The following is a 25,200-nucleotide window of genomic DNA, read 5'->3' as shown; positions in this document are numbered from 1 at the left end:
GGAAAAGAAAAAAAAACAAAGTGAATGAAGGGGATGGGGGGGGGGGGGAGGGCAGGTAGTATAAATCCAGACCCGTCTTTATGTCCTTTGTTGTTCGACAGGTTATACCAATGCATAACGTTTTAAGCCAGTTAATAAAAGAAAAAAAAAAGAAAAATGAACGGATATCTCTAATGTGATGGCTACAAAATATTCACAAACACACTGATGCAGTTATCATGCTATCTAAATTACTGTACCTAATACTGCCATGCTGCATGTAGAAACAAAATACAAGTAGGTTAGCTTAGAGCATTCAAGTAAAGCAATAGCATACTGCACATTATAATGAAAAAGCAATTATAAAGCAATAACAGTACAGAAATGGTTTCACCTCAAGACACCTTTTATTACATGAAAGCTTTTTTTCACAATCTCCATCAATACTTTAACACTAAAGGCTGTAAGTTGTATCACCACCTGTATCCTTCCCTTATACTTAAAGCAATGAAAGCGGTTTCCCCTAATCTGGAAATGATCCGAGACAGGAGATTGATGCTGTTAATACATGTGTACAACATGTCCCTCCCCTTAAAACCTTCCCCTACACAAAAGCACACATAGCACTAACCTTTCCCCTACCTCAACCTTTAGCCTAACCCTAAACTAAACCCTTAAAGTAGATCTAAACCCAATCTCCAACATCTCATGAAAGGTTTGACATGTTAGTGTCCTTTGAAAAGTTGTTCTAAATCTTTTTAAATATGCAACTTTATAGTGTATAGAATTCAAAAAGCCTGTTAGATTTTTACTGCTATCTGGGGCTTTGTTAGAAATGCAAGAGATTTCCTCTCACTTTCCAGTGACAATAGTTTCACTTGACATGAAGTGGGAGAGAAAATCTTCAACAGCAACACAGACAGAAATAACAACAATAATAATAATAATAATAATAATAATAAGAAGAAGAAGAAGAATACTTTGTAGGGCAGGGCTGGCCAAATCCCAGGAGCCAAGTAGCCAATGCTCCTTAAAAATTACACCTGGCACCTACCTTTTGCAGTTTTTCTCTGGTCGCTGTCATTGGAGCTGACTCTTACAAAATTCTGCTGGCTCCTGGATTGGACAGGATGGCTCCTTTATTCCAAATTAATTTGTCCACCTTTGGTTTAGGAAAAGCCTAGAACCTCTGTCAGTGTTTTAGCACCGTTTAGGTCCCTGTTGCTGTTTTCCCTCACAGAAAGAAAGAAAGAAAGAAAGAAAGAAAAAACAAAAGAAAGAAAGAAAACAAAAGAAAGAAAGAAAACAAAAGAAAGAAGGGAAAATCTTGCTGATGTAGCCCTGAATAGCAGGAACCTTTCAGCGACACAGAGAACTTTAAGTAACTCATACATATTTTTTTTCTCTAGTAGCTAAACTCTTTTGGAAATTTTAGCAATCCAATGGCTACTTACAACGTTTCTGGGAAACTGCCTGCAGACTCGCAGTAACAATGTCAGAGTTTTTTTGCTGTTTGTGCTGTAGTCTGTCCTTCTGCTTCAACTGGCGCAAGAGCTTGGCAGACTGAACCTCAATACGACGTTTAAGTTCTCCTCTTATTGTTTTCAGTTCACTACAATCTGCAATAAATCAGAACAAACAAATTACGAAAATAAATAATGCATAAAACTGGCCAATATGATTGGACATTTAGGTAAATAGCGACCAAAGATGCGAGTGTTACATAATAGCAAAATGCCAAACTTTACTGAGGTATTTCTACCAGAACACTGGTAGAAATTCCATGGGCACAAGTAAATGCCGAGTGCCACTGCTCGGCAACTAACATTGAGCATGAGCTTTCATGTATAGTGACCTTGGGAGCAGCATCTGGGTACTCCATTGCTGTGGTGGGACCTTTGTGACCATACTGGGTGGTCATGTTATATAAAGTTTGTTCACTTTTCTATGTATTGTTCTGTGCAAACTGTTGGTGCTATATAAATCCTGTATAATAATAATGTTACCTTGAGAAAGGGGGCACTTGTGTCCCCAAAACTTCATGTTGGTCTGTATGAAACTCCAGTAAATTGCCTTACTGGAATTGGGTGTGCGGACACAAAAACCTGACAGTTGCAACCCATGACCAAATCGCCAAAGGAAAATAGTTTTACTGTTCATGGCCAGCTTTACTGCAAAAATTAGACTGTAATAGACTAATTTGACAAATGCTTTTGCAATGCTAGACAGTAAAAAAATAAAATAGGAAACAGGAAACGAGGTGTGAAGGGGACTTTTGTTTGCACACCCTTGTATTCATGTTATAACTATCTATTCCCCAAACTCCAACTATGTTGCCCAGTTCATTCTAGGTTTGCATATACAAACCTTAAAAGGAGAACTCTGGGAAGAATTATTCTTAACCCTTGCAGTGGGGCTGCTCCCGCACAGCAAGGGTTAAGTGCTCGTTTTCGCATAGGGATGAAAAGAGCCGGCTAGCTGTTTTAAACCAGTTCCTGGAACCTCTGTACCCCTACGTTCCGATGGTCTAAGGTCCTATGAGTCATCACGTCCAATACAGTGTAGGGAGAGAGAGGCTTCAGGGAACAGGCTAGCAGCCAGCTGTCTCAGGCGAGTAAAACTTTTTGTTTTTGTTTTCGAAAGACGAAAACAAGCATTTAAACCTTGCAGTGCAGGTGTAGCCCCAATGCAAGGGATAAGGAGTTCTTCTTTAACTTATCATGCAAGGAAATGCTTAATGCAATTGAAATGTCTAGCCCGTGTACTGCCAGTATAAGACTGGTAATGCTGTTTATTTTCTGTAGATCACTTTAGACTTGACCAGTTACAACTTTGTTTTTTACAGTATATACTGTAGACTTTCATGGATAGTGTATACTGGATAGTTTGTCTATTGCCTGTGGTAAAATGAGATTACATTATATACCAATTAAATTCAATTTAGAAGACCTGTTAAAACAACATAACGGAACAGAATAATTGCAGACCCCATAGATCTAAATCTAATGAGAGAGGATGCCCAAGGCTGCCTTAACTGCACAGTAAAAGCTTGAGCACCCTCAACTCAATCCATCCCAATTTTAGGTTTTGTTTTTTTAAAGGAAATGCGTCATGCTCAGGAAGCAAATGCAACATCTGCGCAGAGATACCACTATATTATATAAAGATCATGTAAAGGATAAAGAAAACAAGGACACTTGTGATGAATGTCCTTTGTTGGGTTACCTTGATAGATGGATAGAATGTTGACTGAACATGTACTGAGACCGGAAATCTCTTGAGTAGGTAAAATAGGAAAACAACAACAGCTATCTCTCTTATGTATTGGCACTGTCCTTGATCTTACTACATCCTGCTCTGCTTTAATGAAAAAAGCCATACTGCAACATAATAAATGGTGCCACCTGCCACAGTACGGACAAAAGCAAACAATTATTAAAAAATAAAATAAACCCTTTACTACCCAGAAATACTTTGAGAACGCAGTACATAATGCATTTCTCAATTATCTTCTAGTTCACTTTAGCTTTGATTATATATACACACACACACGATGTAAAAGAAACAAAAACAGTATTGCATGATGCAATGATACCTTTCTTATTAGACTAACATAATATTTGAGACAACTTTCCAGAGTTAACCTTTCTTCAAGTCAGAAGCAATACTAATCAACATGACAGAGTTTACCATTTAAAGCAAAAGAAGGTTGTTGGGGGGTGAGTGGGGAGTCATACATGTTGGACCTGGGAGTGAGAAGTGCATCCTGATAACCAAAAACTAGAACAAATAAGCATAAAATGACCAATAGACCCTAAACAGATGAGAGATATACGACATACACAGGTCATTATGATGCTCTGTGTATTCATAAAAAATTCTGGTAGTGTTTAAGGAAGCCAGAATCCACATTAAGTATTTCCTTTATGGTGTTGAAATGTATAATTATTTTAATTTCAAATGTTTTCCTTTCATGAGAGTTTTTAAAATTCCCTTTCAGTACTTTAATACTGAGGTTTTGGATGGAGTGATCTTTCTGGGAGAAGGGATGTCCTACAGGGGTGCAATATTCGTTTTCCTAGTGGTTATTAATTGAGCTCCCGTGTAGGTTCATCCTGAGATACAGCTTAAGGCCTGAATCTGTTTAAGGTTTATTGGTCATCCTATGTTTATTTATTCTGTCTTTTAGTTATCAGGATGCACTTCTCACTCTCAGGTCCAACACTTATGACACCCCACTCGCCCCCACAACTTTCTCTTGCTTTCAGTGGTAAACTCTGTCATGCTGATTAGTATTGCTTCTGACCTGAAGAAGCAAGGTTAACTCTCGAAAGCTTGTCTTTTAAATATTATGTTAGTCCAGAAAGGTGTCATTGCATACTGCAATACTCAGTTTTGGGGATTTTTATTTTATATATCTATCTCTCTCAGAGACAGAGAGAGTGAGTGAGTGAGTGAGTGAGTGAGTGAGTGAGTGAGTGAGTGAGTGAGTGAGTGAGTGAGAGAGAGAGCACTATATATCTATAGATCTATCTGTATAGGGTTTTCCATAAGGAATCCCAGCACTGACTGCTCACTTTTCTTTGTGTGACTTAAACTCTATAAAAAGGACCAGGCAAAATCTTTTCCTAAATTATCACAGAACTGGCTGCTGCTCCCATTCTGTATTTTGCATGAATCAACACAAAATCTAGTGTTGAGCTGAACCTGGACTTGGAGGGCTCTTCTCCATAGCAATAATGCAGGGACTGCTTTGGCTAGCCACTGTCATACAGTAGTAAGCAAACTAGACAACATTACTGTAAAGTGATGTCATTACTAAGACTTTGTAAGGGACTGTTGAGGGGCCTTTTGGAAATTTTCCCTACTTCCTTCACTGTAGTATGGCAGCAGAGGTTTATTTTTCTGATTTGGTGGAAAGATTTCCCCAGTCAGAAGTGTGCCTTAGACCTAGGATGTGAACATTATTTCAGCAGTGGTTAAAGGGACCCTCCACTGGCTCCACTGGCCTCTTCTCTGTCTCCCAGTTCTAAGGGAGTTGAAACCGTACTTCACAGGACTCTGCAGCTTTGCACAGACAAATGGCACTCAAGTTGTTAGATTTGATGCGAGTGTTACATAATAGCAAAATGCCAAACTTTACTGAGGTATTTCTACCAGAACACTGGTAGAAATTCCATGGGCACAAGTAAATGCCGAGTGCCACTGCTCGGCAACTAACATTGAGCATGAGCTTTCATGTATAGTGACCTTGGGAGCAGCATCTGGGTACTCCATTGCTGTGGTGGGACCTTTGTGACCATACTGGGTGGTCATGTTATATAAAGTTTGTTCACTTTTCTATGTATTGTTCTGTGCAAACTGTTGGTGCTATATAAATCCTGTATAATAATAATGTTACCTTGAGAAAGGGGGCACTTGTGTCCCCAAAACTTCATGTTGGTCTGTATGAAACTCCAGTAAATTGCCTTACTGGAATTGGGTGTGCGGACACAAAAACCTGACAGTTGCAACCCATGACCAAATCGCCAAAGGAAAATAGTTTTACTGTTCATGGCCAGCTTTACTGCAAAAATTAGACTGTAATAGACTAATTTGACAAATGCTTTTGCAATGCTAGACAGTAAAAAAATAAAATAGGAAACAGGAAACGAGGTGTGAAGGGGACTTTTGTTTGCACACCCTTGTATTCATGTTATAACTATCTATTCCCCAAACTCCAACTATGTTGCCCAGTTCATTCTAGGTTTGCATATACAAACCTTAAAAGGAGAACTCTGGGAAGAATTATTCTTAACCCTTGCAGTGGGGCTGCTCCCGCACAGCAAGGGTTAAGTGCTCGTTTTCGCATAGGGATGAAAAGAGCCGGCTAGCTGTTTTAAACCAGTTCCTGGAACCTCTGTACCCCTACGTTCCGATGGTCTAAGGTCCTATGAGTCATCACGTCCAATACAGTGTAGGGAGAGAGAGGCTTCAGGGAACAGGCTAGCAGCCAGCTGTCTCAGGCGAGTAAAACTTTTTGTTTTTGTTTTCGAAAGACGAAAACAAGCATTTAAACCTTGCAGTGCAGGTGTAGCCCCAATGCAAGGGATAAGGAGTTCTTCTTTAACTTATCATGCAAGGAAATGCTTAATGCAATTGAAATGTCTAGCCCGTGTACTGCCAGTATAAGACTGGTAATGCTGTTTATTTTCTGTAGATCACTTTAGACTTGACCAGTTACAACTTTGTTTTTTACAGTATATACTGTAGACTTTCATGGATAGTGTATACTGGATAGTTTGTCTATTGCCTGTGGTAAAATGAGATTACATTATATACCAATTAAATTCAATTTAGAAGACCTGTTAAAACAACATAACGGAACAGAATAATTGCAGACCCCATAGATCTAAATCTAATGAGAGAGGATGCCCAAGGCTGCCTTAACTGCACAGTAAAAGCTTGAGCACCCTCAACTCAATCCATCCCAATTTTAGGTTTTGTTTTTTTAAAGGAAATGCGTCATGCTCAGGAAGCAAATGCAACATCTGCGCAGAGATACCACTATATTATATAAAGATCATGTAAAGGATAAAGAAAACAAGGACACTTGTGATGAATGTCCTTTGTTGGGTTACCTTGATAGATGGATAGAATGTTGACTGAACATGTACTGAGACCGGAAATCTCTTGAGTAGGTAAAATAGGAAAACAACAACAGCTATCTCTCTTATGTATTGGCACTGTCCTTGATCTTACTACATCCTGCTCTGCTTTAATGAAAAAAGCCATACTGCAACATAATAAATGGTGCCACCTGCCACAGTACGGACAAAAGCAAACAATTATTAAAAAATAAAATAAACCCTTTACTACCCAGAAATACTTTGAGAACGCAGTACATAATGCATTTCTCAATTATCTTCTAGTTCACTTTAGCTTTGATTATATATACACACACACACGATGTAAAAGAAACAAAAACAGTATTGCATGATGCAATGATACCTTTCTTATTAGACTAACATAATATTTGAGACAACTTTCCAGAGTTAACCTTTCTTCAAGTCAGAAGCAATACTAATCAACATGACAGAGTTTACCATTTAAAGCAAAAGAAGGTTGTTGGGGGGTGAGTGGGGAGTCATACATGTTGGACCTGGGAGTGAGAAGTGCATCCTGATAACCAAAAACTAGAACAAATAAGCATAAAATGACCAATAGACCCTAAACAGATGAGAGATATACGACATACACAGGTCATTATGATGCTCTGTGTATTCATAAAAAATTCTGGTAGTGTTTAAGGAAGCCAGAATCCACATTAAGTATTTCCTTTATGGTGTTGAAATGTATAATTATTTTAATTTCAAATGTTTTCCTTTCATGAGAGTTTTTAAAATTCCCTTTCAGTACTTTAATACTGAGGTTTTGGATGGAGTGATCTTTCTGGGAGAAGGGATGTCCTACAGGGGTGCAATATTCGTTTTCCTAGTGGTTATTAATTGAGCTCCCGTGTAGGTTCATCCTGAGATACAGCTTAAGGCCTGAATCTGTTTAAGGTTTATTGGTCATCCTATGTTTATTTATTCTGTCTTTTAGTTATCAGGATGCACTTCTCACTCTCAGGTCCAACACTTATGACACCCCACTCGCCCCCACAACTTTCTCTTGCTTTCAGTGGTAAACTCTGTCATGCTGATTAGTATTGCTTCTGACCTGAAGAAGCAAGGTTAACTCTCGAAAGCTTGTCTTTTAAATATTATGTTAGTCCAGAAAGGTGTCATTGCATACTGCAATACTCAGTTTTGGGGATTTTTATTTTATATATCTATCTCTCTCAGAGACAGAGAGAGTGAGTGAGTGAGTGAGTGAGTGAGTGAGTGAGTGAGTGAGTGAGTGAGTGAGTGAGTGAGAGAGAGAGCACTATATATCTATAGATCTATCTGTATAGGGTTTTCCATAAGGAATCCCAGCACTGACTGCTCACTTTTCTTTGTGTGACTTAAACTCTATAAAAAGGACCAGGCAAAATCTTTTCCTAAATTATCACAGAACTGGCTGCTGCTCCCATTCTGTATTTTGCATGAATCAACACAAAATCTAGTGTTGAGCTGAACCTGGACTTGGAGGGCTCTTCTCCATAGCAATAATGCAGGGACTGCTTTGGCTAGCCACTGTCATACAGTAGTAAGCAAACTAGACAACATTACTGTAAAGTGATGTCATTACTAAGACTTTGTAAGGGACTGTTGAGGGGCCTTTTGGAAATTTTCCCTACTTCCTTCACTGTAGTATGGCAGCAGAGGTTTATTTTTCTGATTTGGTGGAAAGATTTCCCCAGTCAGAAGTGTGCCTTAGACCTAGGATGTGAACATTATTTCAGCAGTGGTATTTGTTAAAGGGACACTCCACTGGCTCCACTTGCCTCTTCTCTTTCTCCCAGTTCTAAGGGAGTTGAAACCGTACTTCACAGGACTCTGCAGCTTTGCACAGACAAATGGCACTCAAGTTGTTAGATTTTTCATAGAAGTCTTCAGTAAAAGTTCCTGAGATTGCAAATCTTAGGAAGAGTATTACCCGTTTAGCTGCTCATGAGCCCTAGATAGTGTCCCACTCTTCCTAGGGCAAGAAGCTGGCTGCAACCACAGGTTGTTCCGTCTGCACAAATCATACATAAAATGGAGAACTAATTCAACAGAAATGCCTTTAACTGCTGTACATGAGCAGGCCATGGTGCAAAAAACCTAAACCGATAGAGGCCAATTTTTATAACTTCTAACATGCAAGCTTCCACATCTCCCTACTGACTGAGAACCGAGATGTGTAAAGCAAAAAACAGAAGTCCAATCATCACTGCTTTCAGTTGAAGTAGGCAATAACTACAATCTAAGTGATAAGACAATAAGCAGACCAGAACATAAAATGTCCAAACACCAATATAGTAGTACCCATAAACAGCAGCAAGCAGATGAAAAGAAAATCTGGCTGTGTAGTAAAGCCATCTCAACATTTTGATTACTGGGTATGCACCAAATTAGGATTATTGGTTATGCTGGATTTGCTTTGTGCGTTTGACAAATTTGCTTTGCATTGTTCTTTGAAAGAATGGGGATGTAACATACTGCGGTCAACACTAGGTGGCACCAAATAGAATAAGGTCTATAATGTTATGTCGAGGCTTGTTGGTTTAAAGTATACTGTATTTCCAATTTTGCAGCCAAACCAGCACCTACTTTATATTTGCTACATTGTGCTTAACTTTTACCATTACAAAAATTATGTTTTTTTCCTTGCTGAAAATAATCTTAATAACTTAGCTTTCCCCTTCTATGTAAAGGATGAGGCTGTGGAGTTATGTCTAGCATGAGGCTGTGGAGTTATGTCTAGCATAATTAACCCTGTATGTGGCAGATTTTGTTATCAGTAAACTAGATGTAGGGGAAACTCTTTCCTAGGGGCTTTGGTGGTACATTGTATGTTAAATGGTATCTATGGTCGAAAAGTAACTAACAATGAATATGCATCTCTATATTGAATCTCCATACGTTTTATCCCACCTCTAATAACCATATCCATATAAACTTACTGAATATGTCCATGGGATGTACTTCCTCAATGCAATGACACAATTTTGCTCAGCCCTGTGAATATACAATTCCTTGTGTTACCACTCTTACCAAGCCTGCCATCTGAACTAACTTCCTACAATATACCATCATCATTGCTTACTGAAAGCAATGCATGGTGGGATATGTAGTCTTGACTGATGTATCACATCAAGCAGCAGGGAAAGAGAGCACACCGGGAAGCCAGGAAGTTGTTGAAAGTGATGGGCAGACAGAAGGCAGCGCTTAAAACGTATTTTTTTAAGCAAGCATTGATTACATTATCAAAAACAACTATAGCATGTACTTCTATTACTATGCTCATGTTATAACAAGATCGTATATGCTGGGACTTTACAACTCCTTTAAAAGGAGAACGATGGGGGTAAGTGGTTTTCCCCATAGTTCTCCTCAGGGTCACGGGAGGACATAAACTAGCTCAAACCCAAAGCTCAGTAGGGGGTATACTGAGACCGCCACAGCCGGGACGTATCCCGACATTACTGTCGAGATCCACCCAGCTGCGTGATTGACAGCTGGCTCTGCCTATCTGGAGGCAGAGCCAGCTGTGCCTGCCCCCTCCCCCATCTGTTTCGCCAGTCAGCGCTAGAGGATCGGACAGAAGAGGGGGGGGGGGGAATTCCTGCAGGGAGCCGTGAGTGACAGTCACGGCTCTCTGCAGGGAGATGATCGAGAAGTGAGCGAGCGACGGTATGTGTTCGCTCACTTCCCGATCTATTGAGCCGACCGACCTGTGACAGTTTCATTGTCACACGTCGGCTCGAACTATGAGGCTGAGTGAGAGGCAAGTAATATTTAAAACAAAATATTTTTTATATTTTTGTTCTGTGTGAATGAAAACCATATAAACATATGAAGGGGGCGGGGACGAAGACGACAAATTTGACTGAAAGGTCCCGTTCACATTGCGCGATTTGCATTTTGCACTATATCGCGCAAATGCTTGCATTGAGCAAGCGAGAATCGCAGCAAAATCCGCTCCAAAAAGGGTCCTGCTGTAGCGGTAAATAGCCGCGATATCGTGGGAATTACCGCGCGATAAATCGCTCAATGTGAACGGGGCCTATAGGTGGAAATACACTCATTCACACTACAATACTGACAATTATGATCGCAGCCAAATGCTGTGCAAATGGCAGTTCTGAACTAAATGTATCCTCAGACACTGCTTGAATAGAGAGCAGGGCATTGCAGCATAACAGATTGCATTCTATCTGCAGGATTAGGACTGCGGCTGCCTACTGTTTTCTACAGATTCTTCCCACAATAAAACAGTCCAACTGCAGGCAGAACATTGCTTTTAAAGATACTATGAGAGGAATTTATAAAAACTAGAGCAGACAAAATCTGGAGCAGCTGTGCACAGCAACCAATCAGCTTCTCTCTTTCATTCTCAAATCTTAACTGAACAAACTGTAGAGAGAAGCTGATTGGTTGCCATGGGTGACTGCTCCAGATTTTGTATGCTCCAGTTTTGATAAATTTCTCCCACTGTACTTGGATGATTATTATTAATATTATTATTAGTATACAGGATATATATAGCGCCAAACATTTGTGCAGCTATACAAAATACATACAGAATATGGGGAGACAGTACAGTTACAATACCATTTCATACAAGAGGCTTAGAAGGGTCCTGCTCATGAGAGCTTAAAAATGTAAAAGATGCTCTTCTGCATATCTTATAACTTTGTGAGATGGAAAAGAGGAGACATTACAGCACAAAGTATGTAGGTAATGGACAAACCCCTGCAACGATTCCAGTATCATGGACCATGAGGATTAATGTGCAAAACAAAATTGGTTTAACCTAAAATTGCTTTTTTACATCCTTTAAAAGGTTAGGTAAAAGGTTTAGTGCCGGTTTAGATAAAAGGTTTATTTTACAATAAAACACATTTGATAAAGAAAAGAAAAAAACATTTGAAAGCATTTTATACCTCAGACCAAAAAGAGGAACAACTGAGAAGAAAAAAGGAACAGAAGGATTTGGTTCAGAAAGAGGGACAATCCCTCCAAATAAAGGACCGTGGAACTATGCTTCTGTATCCAAGGTCGTTTGTACAAGACCTGATGGTGGGTCTGGAGCCATTTTAGTTTTTTCTAGAAATAGGGAATACAATTAAGGCATCGTGTTTGTTTCCTGTGTTCTAACCAACAAACACAGAAGAGTCACAACATCCTAATCTTTCTGCAGAAGAGAGAATTCAGAAGGCCAGAGATGACTATTGCACTCCACACAGAAAAACTTTGAATCGTGAGTAATCAAGGCCAATTGCAAAATGCATGAATGTTAGAAATTCTATTGTCTTTAGTAGCAGGTAGACCATGGGAACCTTTTTTCAAACACATCGTACTGCAATGTGTTGTAAAAAGCCTGGCCTGCTGCAATTTTGATATACTAACCTGCATGGAAAAGGAGTATTTAAAAGGATCAAAACTAAAAAAAACATGCGACATGTGTTAATGACAGTTTGCATTCTGGCATTAACAAACCCACACAACCACCAGGACTGCTGAAGAGAGCAGCAGGTCTACACATGGATTATATGGCACATATTGTCTTATAACATTTCAAGTAACACAAAATGAGTAAGCTACCCAGTAATGTTTGTTCTACAAAACATTAGTCACTTCTTTTTCCATGAGCTCCATAAAAAGGCAAAATGTACTTGGATTTGTATGTATAACACTTTAAGATTATATTTAAAAAAAGGTAAAATGGTCTACAGCATATTAGTCTATTTTAAGAAGTTAATATATAAAAGTATGTTTTAATAAGTAAATGCAAAATATAAAAACAATAGAATTGATGCATTAAAGGATGCATATACAAATTACTATACTATAGCCAGCATCAAAGACCAAACATTGTGTTTTTGTTTTTTTTAACTAGGCTTGTTTCATGGTAAGGAACTAGCTAGATGAAAAATATTAAAGACATTCAGAGTAAAAAAAGTAATGTATTGGCGGCCTTATTAATCAAAATATGGTGCAGAAGAACTGTGAATGCTACCCATGGCCACCAATCAGACTGAAAAGGTTGCTAAATTCAGCTGCCAAAACAACAGAATTTGATTGCCGTCGACAAGTAACACAGTTAAGTTAACATATGTGTATGCAAAGTGGAGCATAACTGCAGGGACGTCGAAAGGGTGAGGAGAGTGAGGCACTCGCCTTGGGCGCAGCTGCGTGGGGGGCGTAGCCACATGGGGGGCGTAGACAGGGCTGGACCGGGTGACCAGCGGGGGTAATAGGTAGACTGGTGCTTTGGGATTTGGATGCCGTGCTGATCGCCTCACATTACCATCTCACTCACGTCCAGCTCTGCTGCTTATTGGATGGTACCCAGGTGTGAGGGGGAGTAGAGAGCGGCTGCAGTGCCGATCGCCTCAGTTTATAATAGAGGCAACCAGCGGGGACACACACAGCACCACTGCATATTGGCTGGTTGCCAGGAGGGGGAGGAGTTGAGGGCAGCTGCAGTGCCGATTGCCCCACTTATTGACTGATACACGGAGTTCCCAGCCGGCAATTGGCTGTCAGCTAATGCTGCTTAAAGCCAGCTGAAAACTCTGTGCACCAGCCAACGAAGCATCACACCTATGACCCCTCTCTCTATACCCTGCACGCAGAGCTAAAGTGCTGAGAGATGGCAGGGAAGACTTGGGATGAAGGAGACCTGGGAATTAACTAAATATATAATTGGGAGAATTTTCTGCCGTAACCTGCTCTATCCCCTCATGAAGCAAGGAATTGGTATCCTGTACGTGTAGTTAGCACTTATATTCAGGCAATTTTATGATGTTTGGCAAAGATATACAAGTACAAATGCAAGAGGAACATCAATGCGAACGCATTGGGAGTATTTTCTGCCATAACTTTCTCTATCCCCATCACCCCTTTAAAAATCCCCTTTACTTCTCTTTGCTCTGTCCCCATCTTCAAATGATCTCTGCTCCGTCCCCATTACACCCTTAAAAATCTAATTTTCTCCCCTTCTCTCTCCCTATAACCTCATGCCCCCATTGCTCTGTCCTCACCACCCCTTAAAAATCAATTTTACTGCCCTGCTCCATCCTTATCACCCCATGCTCTGTTCCAGTGTCCCCTGCTCTGTCCCCATCACCCCTTAAAATCCCCTTGCTCTGTCCCTAACACTGTATTCCCCCTGCTCTGCCCCCATCACCCCCTGAAAAAAAACCCTTTGCTCACGTTGCTATGTCCCCATTCCCCTGCTCTGGCCCCATCTCCCTTTAAAACCCCCTTTGCTCTGTTTCCATGACCCTATGTTATCATGTCCCTGATCTGTTCCCAACATCCCAGCTCAGTCCCCACATCCTCTGCTCTGTCCCCATCTCCCCTTAAAAAAAAACATTTTGCTGCCTTTGCTCTGTGCCCATGATCCCATCACAGTCCCCTGCTCTGTCCCCATCTCTCCTTAAAACCCTTTTTTTCTGTTCTTGCCTCAGGCACAAAAGGGGCTAGCTACGGCTCTGCATAACAGTGTTCAGTATACAGAGTTAGTAGACAGATTATGAGATTGGGCTTAATGCTGAAAATAAAACCATCTAGTTTACAGATAGTTAGGTTTTGGTACAGGACTGAAATCACTTTGATAAATCAAGGCTTTTGACAACATATGGTGTCCTTTAACACATCTCATGGTTTCAGCCTCAGGGACAGGATGTCCATGTAAATATTTTACCTTGATGGTATTATTTGTCAGTCGGGGAAAATCATCATCTTGAGCTTTGACAGGGAAATAACATAATCCATGTATATTTGAATGAAAATATTGTATATAATAATAATAATAATAATAATTCTAATGTCTAAAGAAGCACGTGGCTTGGGGACCTGAACCTTGCAATACACAAGTTTGTCCTAAATTGGTTAACTGAAAGCATAATTCTCCCTACCAGTGGTGAAACTGCAGAGGATACAGTCCTTCCGAGGACATTAGCTGAACTCTGGTCAGCCTTTAAAACAATATTTAGTAAATAAATGCCCAGGGGGGTGTAAAAGGGGAAAACTTTAGGGCTACAACAAACAATTATTTTCATACTCGGTTAGCCGATTATTTTTTTCGATTAATCGGATTAAAAAAAATACCATCCTTAATTTAAAATAAAATACACAAATGCAGTGTTACGTTTACTTCACAATAAAACAATTTGCAATTTTTTTTGCCCTCACACCGCACTGGAATGCACGGTATTGCAGTACTGCATTCCATTGCAGGTGATCACACTGCGGCAGGGAGGTGCGTTTGGAATGCCATTCAAATTAATGGCACCACAATGCACATTCCGGAGAGAGAGACTTTATAAAAGCCCAGTCATCAGTTTAGAGTTAGCCATGAATATTAGCTCTCACTATGGCGCACACGGTGATACCTGACATGTATAGCACAATCGTCATTTTTCTATGTAGGTGCACCCAACTTGTGTTTCCGTTAGTATGCGCGCGTTTGCAGGGTCGGAGGGCTTTTCAATGTTTTCTTTTTTTTGGGGGGAGTGGGATTTTTTATTTGATTTTATTTTTTACCTCATTGCTATCAAATAGGGGGCTCACAAGCCCCCTATGTGATGACACATTGGAGGTGACAGGTTCTTCTTAAGGTGACATTAGGGGTCTATTACCTAGTGTCACTTTTCCACTTCACTGGATTCAGCTGCTGAGGCAGCTGAATGCCAACACAGCAGGCAGTGGCTTGGAGCAATAGCCAGCCTGTTATTGGTTTATTTAAATTGCAATAAGGCCTCCTTCGGGTCCTCCTCTGCTGATTGACAGCAGGCAGTGGGCGGGTGCAATAGCCAACCTGCTATTGGCTATTACAATTTAAAATAACCAATAGCAGGCTGGATATTGATCTGAGCTGCTAAATGGAGCATTGATGCCGGGTTTCTACCGCCAGCAGAAGAGGGGGTACAGGGGCAGCAGCGGAGGAACGACGGCAGCACCATCGGAGAAACGAAGACACACAGCGGTCTCTCCTCCCTGCTGATGCCGGCTGCAGCGGCCTGAGTCCCGCTGCCTCTGCCGATAGAAGAGGGGATTGAAGGGGACACAGATCGCTGCAGGCAACACCAGCGGGGAGGAGAATGGAGAAGCAGAGCCGCGGCAGCAACCAATCGAAAATCACTACACCGAATAAAAAAAAAATCACTAACATCACTTCACCCTGGTTGACACGCTACGATTGAAAAGTTGAAGAAAATTGTCAGTCGAACAGTGACTGCAGACGGTCAGCTGCAGTCACCATTCGGGTAGTCGTGCAGCATCAGTGCTGCGCCTGAATAGCCAGCAGCAAAAGATTCCTCCATCCACGTTATATAGCATGGATGGGAGAATCAAGCGGTTTTCTTTAAACATTTATAGCCAGCTTAAACTGGTATATACAAGGGTTTTATGCATCAGTTATGACGAATTATCTGCAAATTCTCAATAGGACTATAGAAACAGCAAGCTCAAAATCTAATCTGTCGCATGAATGGTTCTCAGAATCCCAGTGCTTACAAAAATTCTCTCCTCAGTTCCTACTTTGTAACTGGCTTACAGAATTGCAGTTACAAAAGGATATCTTAAACCTCAGTTGAAGCTAACCAATAAAGAACCAGGCCACTGCTTTGTTTGTAAGAGCTGCAGTCTGACTCTCCAGCATACTGCTAGCCCAAGGCATTATTTTAACCCTTGCTGCTGCACTTAGTATGTAAAAGTACAATGAACAAGAATGTATTATTACTGTGTATGCAATCTGACTGCATTGAATAAAAATGATTGCTATATTGTTGCCAATTTTATTAGTAGGGAAAAAACATAAGGCTGATATTAATTTTTATACAAGAAGAGGCAGCAACCTTAGATGATAATCACACAGCTAGACCAACTGTAGTCAGATCAGGTGTTGATCCCTTTAGCGCCCTTTCAGGTGGATCCGATTGGAAGCCTAATGTTAATCTATGCATCCGTTAATCCATTTACATCAGAATACCCACGACTTTGGCCAGGTCCGGAAAAACGAACGTGGCGGGCCTGATCGTGAAACATTAAGGGTAATCTGTTGTAAACAGACTCATGTCCGTTTACATTCGTTGCCCCATAGGCCTAACATGGGTCCAGAAAGTTCTGTTTTTTTCCTCCATCCAAGTTGGAGGAAAAACCTGGACGGACACAGATGTTACAAAGGTGACATCGGTTCTGGACTGCTACCATCAGCAGGGAATCTATGCATGGATCCCCTCCTGGTCAGAACTGACAGGTACCCGTGTGAAAGGGGCCATACAAAAGCAACATTCATTTCCTAGCAGACTAATAGGACAGGTTCAAAAACCTTGTCTGATTACTATTCTTTCCTCCAAGATAAGTCTGGAAAGGGTCTGTCACGTGACCCTTCTCTCCAGTCCCTTAAACATACTGTATATGTTCAGGCTATCAGAGAGTATCAGCATGAGGTCAGCCAGCTAATAGACACTTTCTGGTGATCGGACTACAATCATAAACAGCCAGTATTATTAAATATTCTATTTCTAAATTCCCCTCGCTATGTACTGGTGCACTCATGACTTGAAGTAGTTAAAACGTAAAGCCTGTAATTATTTTACAGTCTCCGCCTTAATTAAATTCTGCAGCGCTGCTATAAAACAACAGGTACAAGAGAGGAAAGTGGTGCAGTAATTAAAGCCGTCTCCTATCTGCACAGTACATTTCCTTAGACGCTTGACTACAGCTCTTTCCCAACACAATCCAGACACGCCTGTCAATACAGGCCAATAGCAATGCCTGACATGGTTCCACAAGATGACTTTCCATTCTCTGATTGGGTGACAGTGTCAGCACTAAAATGTGAACCACAGCTATGAAACAACTGCAGTCCTGTAGTCTGTAACGTCTCTGGATGGCTGTGTATATGCATCTATATGTGCAGTGAGCTTTAGATGAGCTTACTCTAGAGCCGCAGAGGAGAATTCTTAGGAACTGTAAGCAGCACATTTATAAAGCTGCACAATGTTCAGTGACAGTGTGCCAAGTGCAGCAACGTACAGCAAGCACTGTATACTGTCGTCAGATTAAAGTGACACTAAACTCAGGAGTTAAATCTTAGAAATGTATTCAAGTATCTCAACTATTAACAAAAATTTATCTTTTTTGAGTATCGCTCCGCTGTAGATCCTCAAATCATCTCTGAATTGTCCCTTGATGGACTACAATCATGTTTAGTTTACTCATTTGAAATCACAGGAGTGAGTTATATATGCCCCTAGTCCATACAGTACATACACCTTCACTCGATTCAATAATGTTGCTTTTAGTACCTACTACCGTGTTTCCCCGAAAGTAAGACCTACCCCGAAAATAAGACCTAGCACTATCGTCAGGGATTTCTGTAATATAAGACCTACCCCGAAAATAAGACCTAGTGTCTTTTTTCGTAGAAAAAAAAAATATATATAAAGATATTGTCTTATTTTCTGGGAAACACGGTAGCAGTGATAAGCATAACAGGCTCCATCTTTAGGCCTTGTTCCCACCAAGCGCGTTCCAGGAGCAGAGCCGAGCAGTTACAGACCGGAAACTGCGTCCAATGTATTCCAATGGTATTTTGGGCTCTAGTTCACACCACAGCGTTCAGTTCCAGAGCATGTAAAAAAAACTGCAGCAAGCCCCATTTTACCTGTTCTGGAACGCATGCAAACGCCGTGGAACGCATTCTAAACTTTGTTTTAAATAAAAACATTTTCCAAAAACGCCACGGAACACATCAAAAACGCGGCACAACCCACTGCACTGCGTGCGCAGAAACCCATGCAGCCTTTATATGCATAATTAAAGAGTGTACAGATGGGGCCACACAGTGCTACAGTGCCAAAAATAAAGTGATTGCAGCCAAATCAGCTGAAGTCCCCATTCACGTATTGCGACAGTGGCGTGCCCGCTGCTTTCAGAATACAATAGCCCGGTTGGGGATAAAAACTATAAGTGTATTGCCAGCTTTACTGACCTTGATGCAGAAAATGACAACAGACTTCCCTTATCTGCATACAAGTTTTGTTGCCAGTATCACATCTTGACAACTAACATTTTCAGAAGAAGATTGGTAATGGCATGCTCTCATGACAGGTTAAGCAGCATTACTTTTTCTTCCTAATGCCTGTGATTGAACAATGAGGCAAAACTGAAAAGGTAATCTCTCTGCTCTTCTATTCTGTAATCACAGGCTAGACTGACAGCAATGTGCAAAGGAGCCCTGAGCTAAAGTTTTATTATTTCCTGTACCAGGAAACATTTAGGTACCTAAGATTGAGATTTTTACATAGAACTGTCTCTATTGGTTTCCACCGTGCTGTCAATCAATCGTTGGGAGCTGGCTATAGAACATGAATGAGCAAAGTGATAAGTGTGGTGATGCTCTTTACAATCCATGGTCCTTTCTTCACAATGGGAGGGGGAAGGGGTAGTTCACCAAGCTGTACCTGTAAACTGCAAACAAAGTAAGGTAAGCTACCTTACTATGCTCTACGGCAGGGGTGCCTGGGTCATACAATTGGCCAAACAAATCCTTTAGAAAGTAAAATAGTTCACACACTTTTATTTCAAGTGTGTATTGAGCTTTTTGCACAGTTCAGCTTTATATAATGCTCATAGTACAGTATTGAATCCAGGCCAGAAGGATCCACCAAGTGCTCCCTAAATGCTAGCTCCATGGCTGTTGATGCTTTAGTTTAACTGCTGTCTAAGCTGCTGACCATGACCAGGTACAGAGATATTCTCACACTTTTCTGACACTGAACAAATTTTAGATCTGCAATTCTTAAGTACTGAAGTCACACACAGCCAGGCATCTAGCACTTCCTGGAGGCCAACAATGGCAGCTCCTATACTTCTCACGACAGACTCACTTAGGCCTCATTCACATGGGGCATGTTGCCCTTTATAACATGAAGGGATTTTGATGCATCTGGAGCTGCGGGAAGAAGCATGCGGGCAGCTCATTTAACCCCACAGAGACACAGGTGTTGTGCACCCTCACATGTGCTTCCTAGAGCTCCAGGTTTTCACAGCCGCATACAGATGGCGCATGGACCTGAATCCATCACGTCTGTGGCAGAGGCCATACACTTTCTGTATACGGCTGTCAGAACTTTCAGCTGCAGGAAGCAGCGAGTATGGACGCACAGCTCCTGCGTCTCCACAGACATACATAAGCTGCTGCATGCTTATTCTTCCTGCAGCTTGGTGCATCAAAAACCAGCCCTCATGCAGTAAGGACCAACATATCCCATGTGAATGTGGCCTTAAAGGCCAAATTCAAACTTGGTGAGTTACTGCAGACACATTCACATTTATTGTGGTAAAGCAGCCCACTTATTTTGAATGGGCTGCCAATGCACTAAAAAAGACATCTTAATGCAGTCAGCGTAACACGAAGTGCAGATGGATCTTTTTTTATTACGAAGTGCTAATATGCAGGTCTGGTATGGAGAGTGGGGAAATGCTATTCAAAATGGCACTGCAACACACTGCACCATGGTTCATGTGTGACCACGTGTATGCACATTTTACGGCATGTTACTCCAAACAAAGTAGAGAGTTTAGCCTAAGTGGGAGAAGAGAACCTTTTGTGGAAGCCTTTAAATGTGCCTCGAAAACCGTGAAACAGTGCCTATATGTAGACAACTGCTGCCATGTGAACTAAAGAAGTAACTTATAAACAGTGCTGACAAATTAGAGAGCATTAACCTCCTACACTATGCACGGCAGAAACCTAACTAAAAGATCATTATCTGCCATCAATAAAAACAGCAATTACAAAAGTAAATCACTGTCTCCTTGGTACAAAACCTTGGTCTGTATGTGATTTTAGAGCAGGGGCAGGCAAACTCTGGCCATCCAGCTGTTGTGGAACTACAAATCCCACAATGCATTGCAAAATTCTCACAGCCACAGGTATGATTCCCAGAGACAGATACATCATAGGATTTGTAGTTTCACCACAGCTGGAGGGCCGGAGTTTGCCCACCCCTGCTTTAGAGAAGCATGGCTGAACAACCCTAGTTAGGTCACACAGTTTCACTATATTATAAAAGCAGCTCTCATACATTCATAAAGCACGTCAACCATAATGGCAACAGTGTACAAGACACTAACAGTGGTTATAGCAACTATTTAGTCTTGAGGCTACACACACTGGCCCTCTGTGTTGTTTTTCATGTTAGTGCAGGTGAAAATATTATAGGGAAGTATCGTCCTTGTTTTGTCTTTTGATGCATTATGCACCTGCGTTTTCATGCATTTAGGTGTCCTATACAAACTTTTCCATCCAAACTATGTTTTATTATGCATTTAGAAAATCGTACCTAATTTTCCCTAACACCTAAAAGCATTTAAATACAAAGTGTGGATTAGAATGTGCCTTTAGAAATGTCCTATAAACACATGTAAACACGTATAACCACAGGTATGTAATTGGCACTACTGAGGTCTAACATTCCTAAATTTAAGCTGACTGATTACTGACTTGTTGCTATGGGTTACTGTATGCTTTATACATGGTCATTCAATCATTGTCACTGGAGTTGAAAGTGAGGGAAAAATCTAAATTGATCAGTTGAGTTGACATTGGAACACAAGTAGAGGGGAAATCTAATTCTAACGAGGACACTAATTAACTGCTAAGAGGGGATTTCATAACAGGTTGTGGAAATGTAAAAAAAAAACAAAAAAAAACTACTTGTCCAAGGACTAAAGTGGGGCCCAATCTACTTTTATTTCATGGCAATGGACGGATACAAAAAATAATTTTAACCATGCAAAGAAGCGCATGAAAGAAATCTATAGTGCAGGGCTGTGCAAGATGGCAGTACGAGGTACGGATAGTACACCCGTACAGGCGGAGGGGAAGGACCGTTCGCTTAAAGGCTAGTATAGTGGGGGGAGATGGGGCCAGATTTGAGAGGATAATTCCATTTTCCCAAATTACTTGGGAAAGTGATCTTACCCTTTATGCCATACGCAGTGGTGTTACAAGGGAGGTGCAGCCCACATCGGGTGACACCATTAGAGGGGGGTGACACCATAATGACACTGTTTTACCATTTAGCCCTGCTTGCCGTCAGCTAAATGTAGAAAAAAAAACGACCTGCCCAGCGCCTGGAACTTAATGTCCCGGGCGTCGAGCAAAAGGAATCACGCAATCTCTGCATAACTTTGGAGAGAATTCCTCTCATTTCCTTTTGTGTCTATTGGACAGAAAATCAAGGGATTTTTAAGTTTTCAATGGAATAGGGGAATTTGTTCCCTATCGTGTACCAATTGGTAGAAATCTACCCAAAGGGACACAGACAGGGCAAATAATCCAGTCACGTGTTTTAATCATTCCCTACTCTTTCCAAACCTGGAAGAAAAAAAAAGTTGTGACAATAGATACACTAACTCATGTTGGTCCTTCTGGTAATCAGCTGGACAGGTTATATACAATATGCACACAGTTACTGAACCCTTATAATGTAAATGCTTGTGCATTTCCCCCCTCAGGCAGCCACAGGTTATGCGCGCAGCCTCCCACAGATGTCAATCACTCTATGCGGTTGTACATGGGTATATGCCAGAACATGCGTATGAATGACCATCCCTGGATGCAGGTTGTCTGTGCCCAGGGATGTGCGTCCATACACATACAGGACTGTATGCAAACACCGGTAAGCCAGGGACAGCCATTTATGGGAGGCTGTGGAAGGACATTGACTTTTATGGGAGGCAGTGTGCATGAGCCCTTAGGACCAGGGGTGAGCAAACGCCAGCCCTTCAGCTGATGTGGAACTACAAATCCCATAAGGCATTGCAAGATTCTCACAGCCACAGGCATGACTCCCAGAGACAGATGTATTCCCCCCCCCTGCCTTAGACTGTACTGGCCCTATTGAGGAAGCGACAATACAAATAAACAGCAGTGGTACAATAATCATAACTGTGTGTCTCCCCCTCAGGCCATTAAAACATTACATTTATTAGATCTGCTAAAATCATACATGATTTGATATTAAAATCAGGTCTAGGTTGTGTGCTCAGTGATTGTAACCTGAAATAATGGACAACACTTTTGGCAGCTTTCTATAAATGCATGAACTCCTCTGAAGCATATGGCCCATTAATATGCACACTCACCTTTCTGCCGGAGGAACTTTATTTGATGCCTGCGGCTCTGGTGCTCTGATAGCTCCTGCAGGAATCCACATTCAGGGTTACTCCTGCTCAGGAAGGCATCCGATCCAGATGCTTCTGTCGAGCTGTCCACGCTATCCTGATATTGCCAAAGACCTGATCCAACTCCGCCACGGTATGTGTCGTAGATTTCTGTCAGCAATCCGTTCACTAAGGAAGATGTGCGGCTATGTGTATCCTGAGGTTTGGCACTGTCTGCGCTACCTCTGCCACTGGAATTCTCACTAGGCAACACTTCACTTTCACAGTCCTCAGAGGGTGAAATGGGCCAGACTATTGGACAACCGTTAGGCCACAGATTCAGATTTTGTGGGTGGCTGTACTCGGATGTATTGTTGACAAGCGCATCGCTGTCATTGTCTATACATAACTCTTCATACATGGTTTCATCCATATTTCCATCCGTGGGTAACTGCGAAGACATGTTTCCAATTCCACCAGGGTCACCCATAGCAAATAAAAGTGTAGTAAGTCAGTAAAGGCCTTACAGCATCCATACCCGGCTCACTTCTGGCCTCCTCTCTGCCAGCAACTCCAACTTTCTGACATAGTATGTGTTCCGGGGTTGTACTATTCACATTCTGGGGAGTGGAGGCACTTTTCAGTTTTGCACCTTCATTGCAATTCGCCTTTATTTGCTTTCCCTTTCCTCCCTCCGCCTCGAAGTGGTGCAAACCCGTCTAGTAAGTTTCTCTGTGACTTGTCCAACAGGTGAATAAGAAGTGTGACGTCTGCAGTCATTCCACCTTGCAGCAGCTTGCAGATATGCTTGTCAGATTGCCCAGTTGACTTAGCAGCATGGGTGGGGTGAAAGGGATAATAAAGACACGGACGTTCACAAATCCTCCCAAAATGCTTCTACGAAGTAAGGCATAGAGAGAAGATCCTCAAAAAAAATAAACAGTCAATCGGTTTGGGATTTTTTCCTTTTCTCACATAGAGCTGATGGCTGACTATAACAAATACATCACATGTAAAGGAATAAAAAGCAGGCAGACCTTTATCTTGCTTTTTCAATGACATCTGGTATTTCCTGTGTCCGTTACAAGTTTTCTGGGAAGTTTTCCTACATGGAAGCTTCATATCCTGTGGTAAGAGCAGAAATGAAATCCTTTTACAGAGAAAGCATGCAGCATGGACACAGAGAGAAATGTTATACCTGTCCTGGATCACACTATGAAGGCTCTGTGTAGCAGCTGTAGCCCAGACACCTCCTGCCTTCTACTGGTGTCCTATGGAGACTGACCACCCCACAGACAACTTCAGCAGGGTGGAGCTAGGCTCTCCTAGTGAGGGAAGTCCAGACAGCTGACAGTCGGACGGATTTGGGAATCAAAGCCGTATAGGATCACACACTTGCTCCTTTTCAGTATTTACATTGCAGTCCCATGAGCTAGGATGCCAGGCTATGCAGAGCGTGTATCAATATTTTCACAGGTTCACCTGACTTTTCATAATACGTTGCTTAAACGAAAAATCAAAAGAGTGCAGGATTTATTAGGAATAATATTTTTATACAGGATTTATATAGCGCCAACAATTTGCGCAATATTAAGGGAGACAGTACACTTGCAATACATTTCAAGACAACATGGATAAGAGGGCCCTGCTTATGAGTGCTTACAATCTAAAGTTAACGTATGTTCTTTTTTAAAATACTTTTTAAAATAAACTCTATTTAGCTTGTTACAGCTCTGTGTATCATAAACAACTGCCATGTTTTTGGGGGATTTATTTTTGCAACTCAGTGCTGCTAATCAGGCACTATTGTATCTACTTCCTGTCTACATGCACTCACACCAGTGCGAGTTGCATGTTATTGCACAGGACTTGTGATGAGCCTGGGCTTGGCGTGAGCCCAGTTTGCCTAAATGTAAGATGTTCCATTGCACTCTAGGCCAGTATCCCAATTCTAAATATTCCAGTGGGTGCTGTAGTGACCTGAGGATGTTGCCTCAAATGCAATGTTTTGGAACCACATGCAGCTCCTTCATCATTCAAAACAGTGTGATTTGCCTGATTAGGAACTGCATGTGGTTCCGAGACGTTGCATCTTCCTGCAATGCCATGTTTATCTAATGTCACTAAAGCCCGAAAATAAAGTGGAACCCTAGTGCTGGTGACTACCTCTACAACCCTGTTTGCCTAAGTTCAATCAAAACTGTGACCAACACCCCCTCCTCCTGGCCCATTTAGTTGTGGAGAGGCGCATTCCCCACCCCACAGCTATACTTCAGAAAGGTGGGGATTAACCCTGTCGCAACTGCTTTCACTGACTGGGTTGTTGGGAGTAGCAGTCACAGTTTTGAGCGAGCTTGGGCACACTTAGGTTAACTGGGTTCACATCAAGGCTAGGCGTATTACTACTCAAGACTAACTTCCT

At 41.5% G+C, this 25,200-nt stretch overlaps 1 protein-coding gene across 3 annotated transcripts in view; it reads right to left on the bottom strand.

The window, feature by feature from the left end:
• The window catches only part of TBC1D30 (TBC1 domain family member 30), a 68,624-nt gene extending 44,976 nt beyond the window's left edge, over window positions 1-23,648 (bottom strand). Inside the window, exons 1-2 of one of the 3 annotated variants that reach the window (XM_018573620.1) lie at window positions 22,761-23,648; window positions 1,434-1,598 (exon numbers count right to left, since the gene is read on the bottom strand). In XM_018573620.1, the coding sequence (XP_018429122.1) occupies window positions 1,434-1,598; window positions 22,761-23,268 (673 nt within the window). In that variant the 5' untranslated portion in view covers window positions 23,269-23,648. The remainder of the gene's footprint in view (window positions 1-1,433; window positions 1,599-22,760) is intronic. The other 2 variants (XM_018573623.1, XM_018573622.1) reach the window with 2 other exon arrangements.
• Window positions 23,649-25,200: the final 1,552 nt, after the last annotated feature.

The sequence above is a fragment of the Nanorana parkeri genome, unplaced genomic scaffold, assembly GCF_000935625.1.
Source record: "Nanorana parkeri isolate BGI_ZX_2015 unplaced genomic scaffold, ASM93562v1 scaffold2458, whole genome shotgun sequence".
NCBI lineage: Eukaryota > Metazoa > Chordata > Amphibia > Anura > Dicroglossidae > Nanorana > Nanorana parkeri.
Note: the sequence above shows the minus strand (reverse complement) of the source record. Positions and strands in the feature narration are given on the sequence as shown.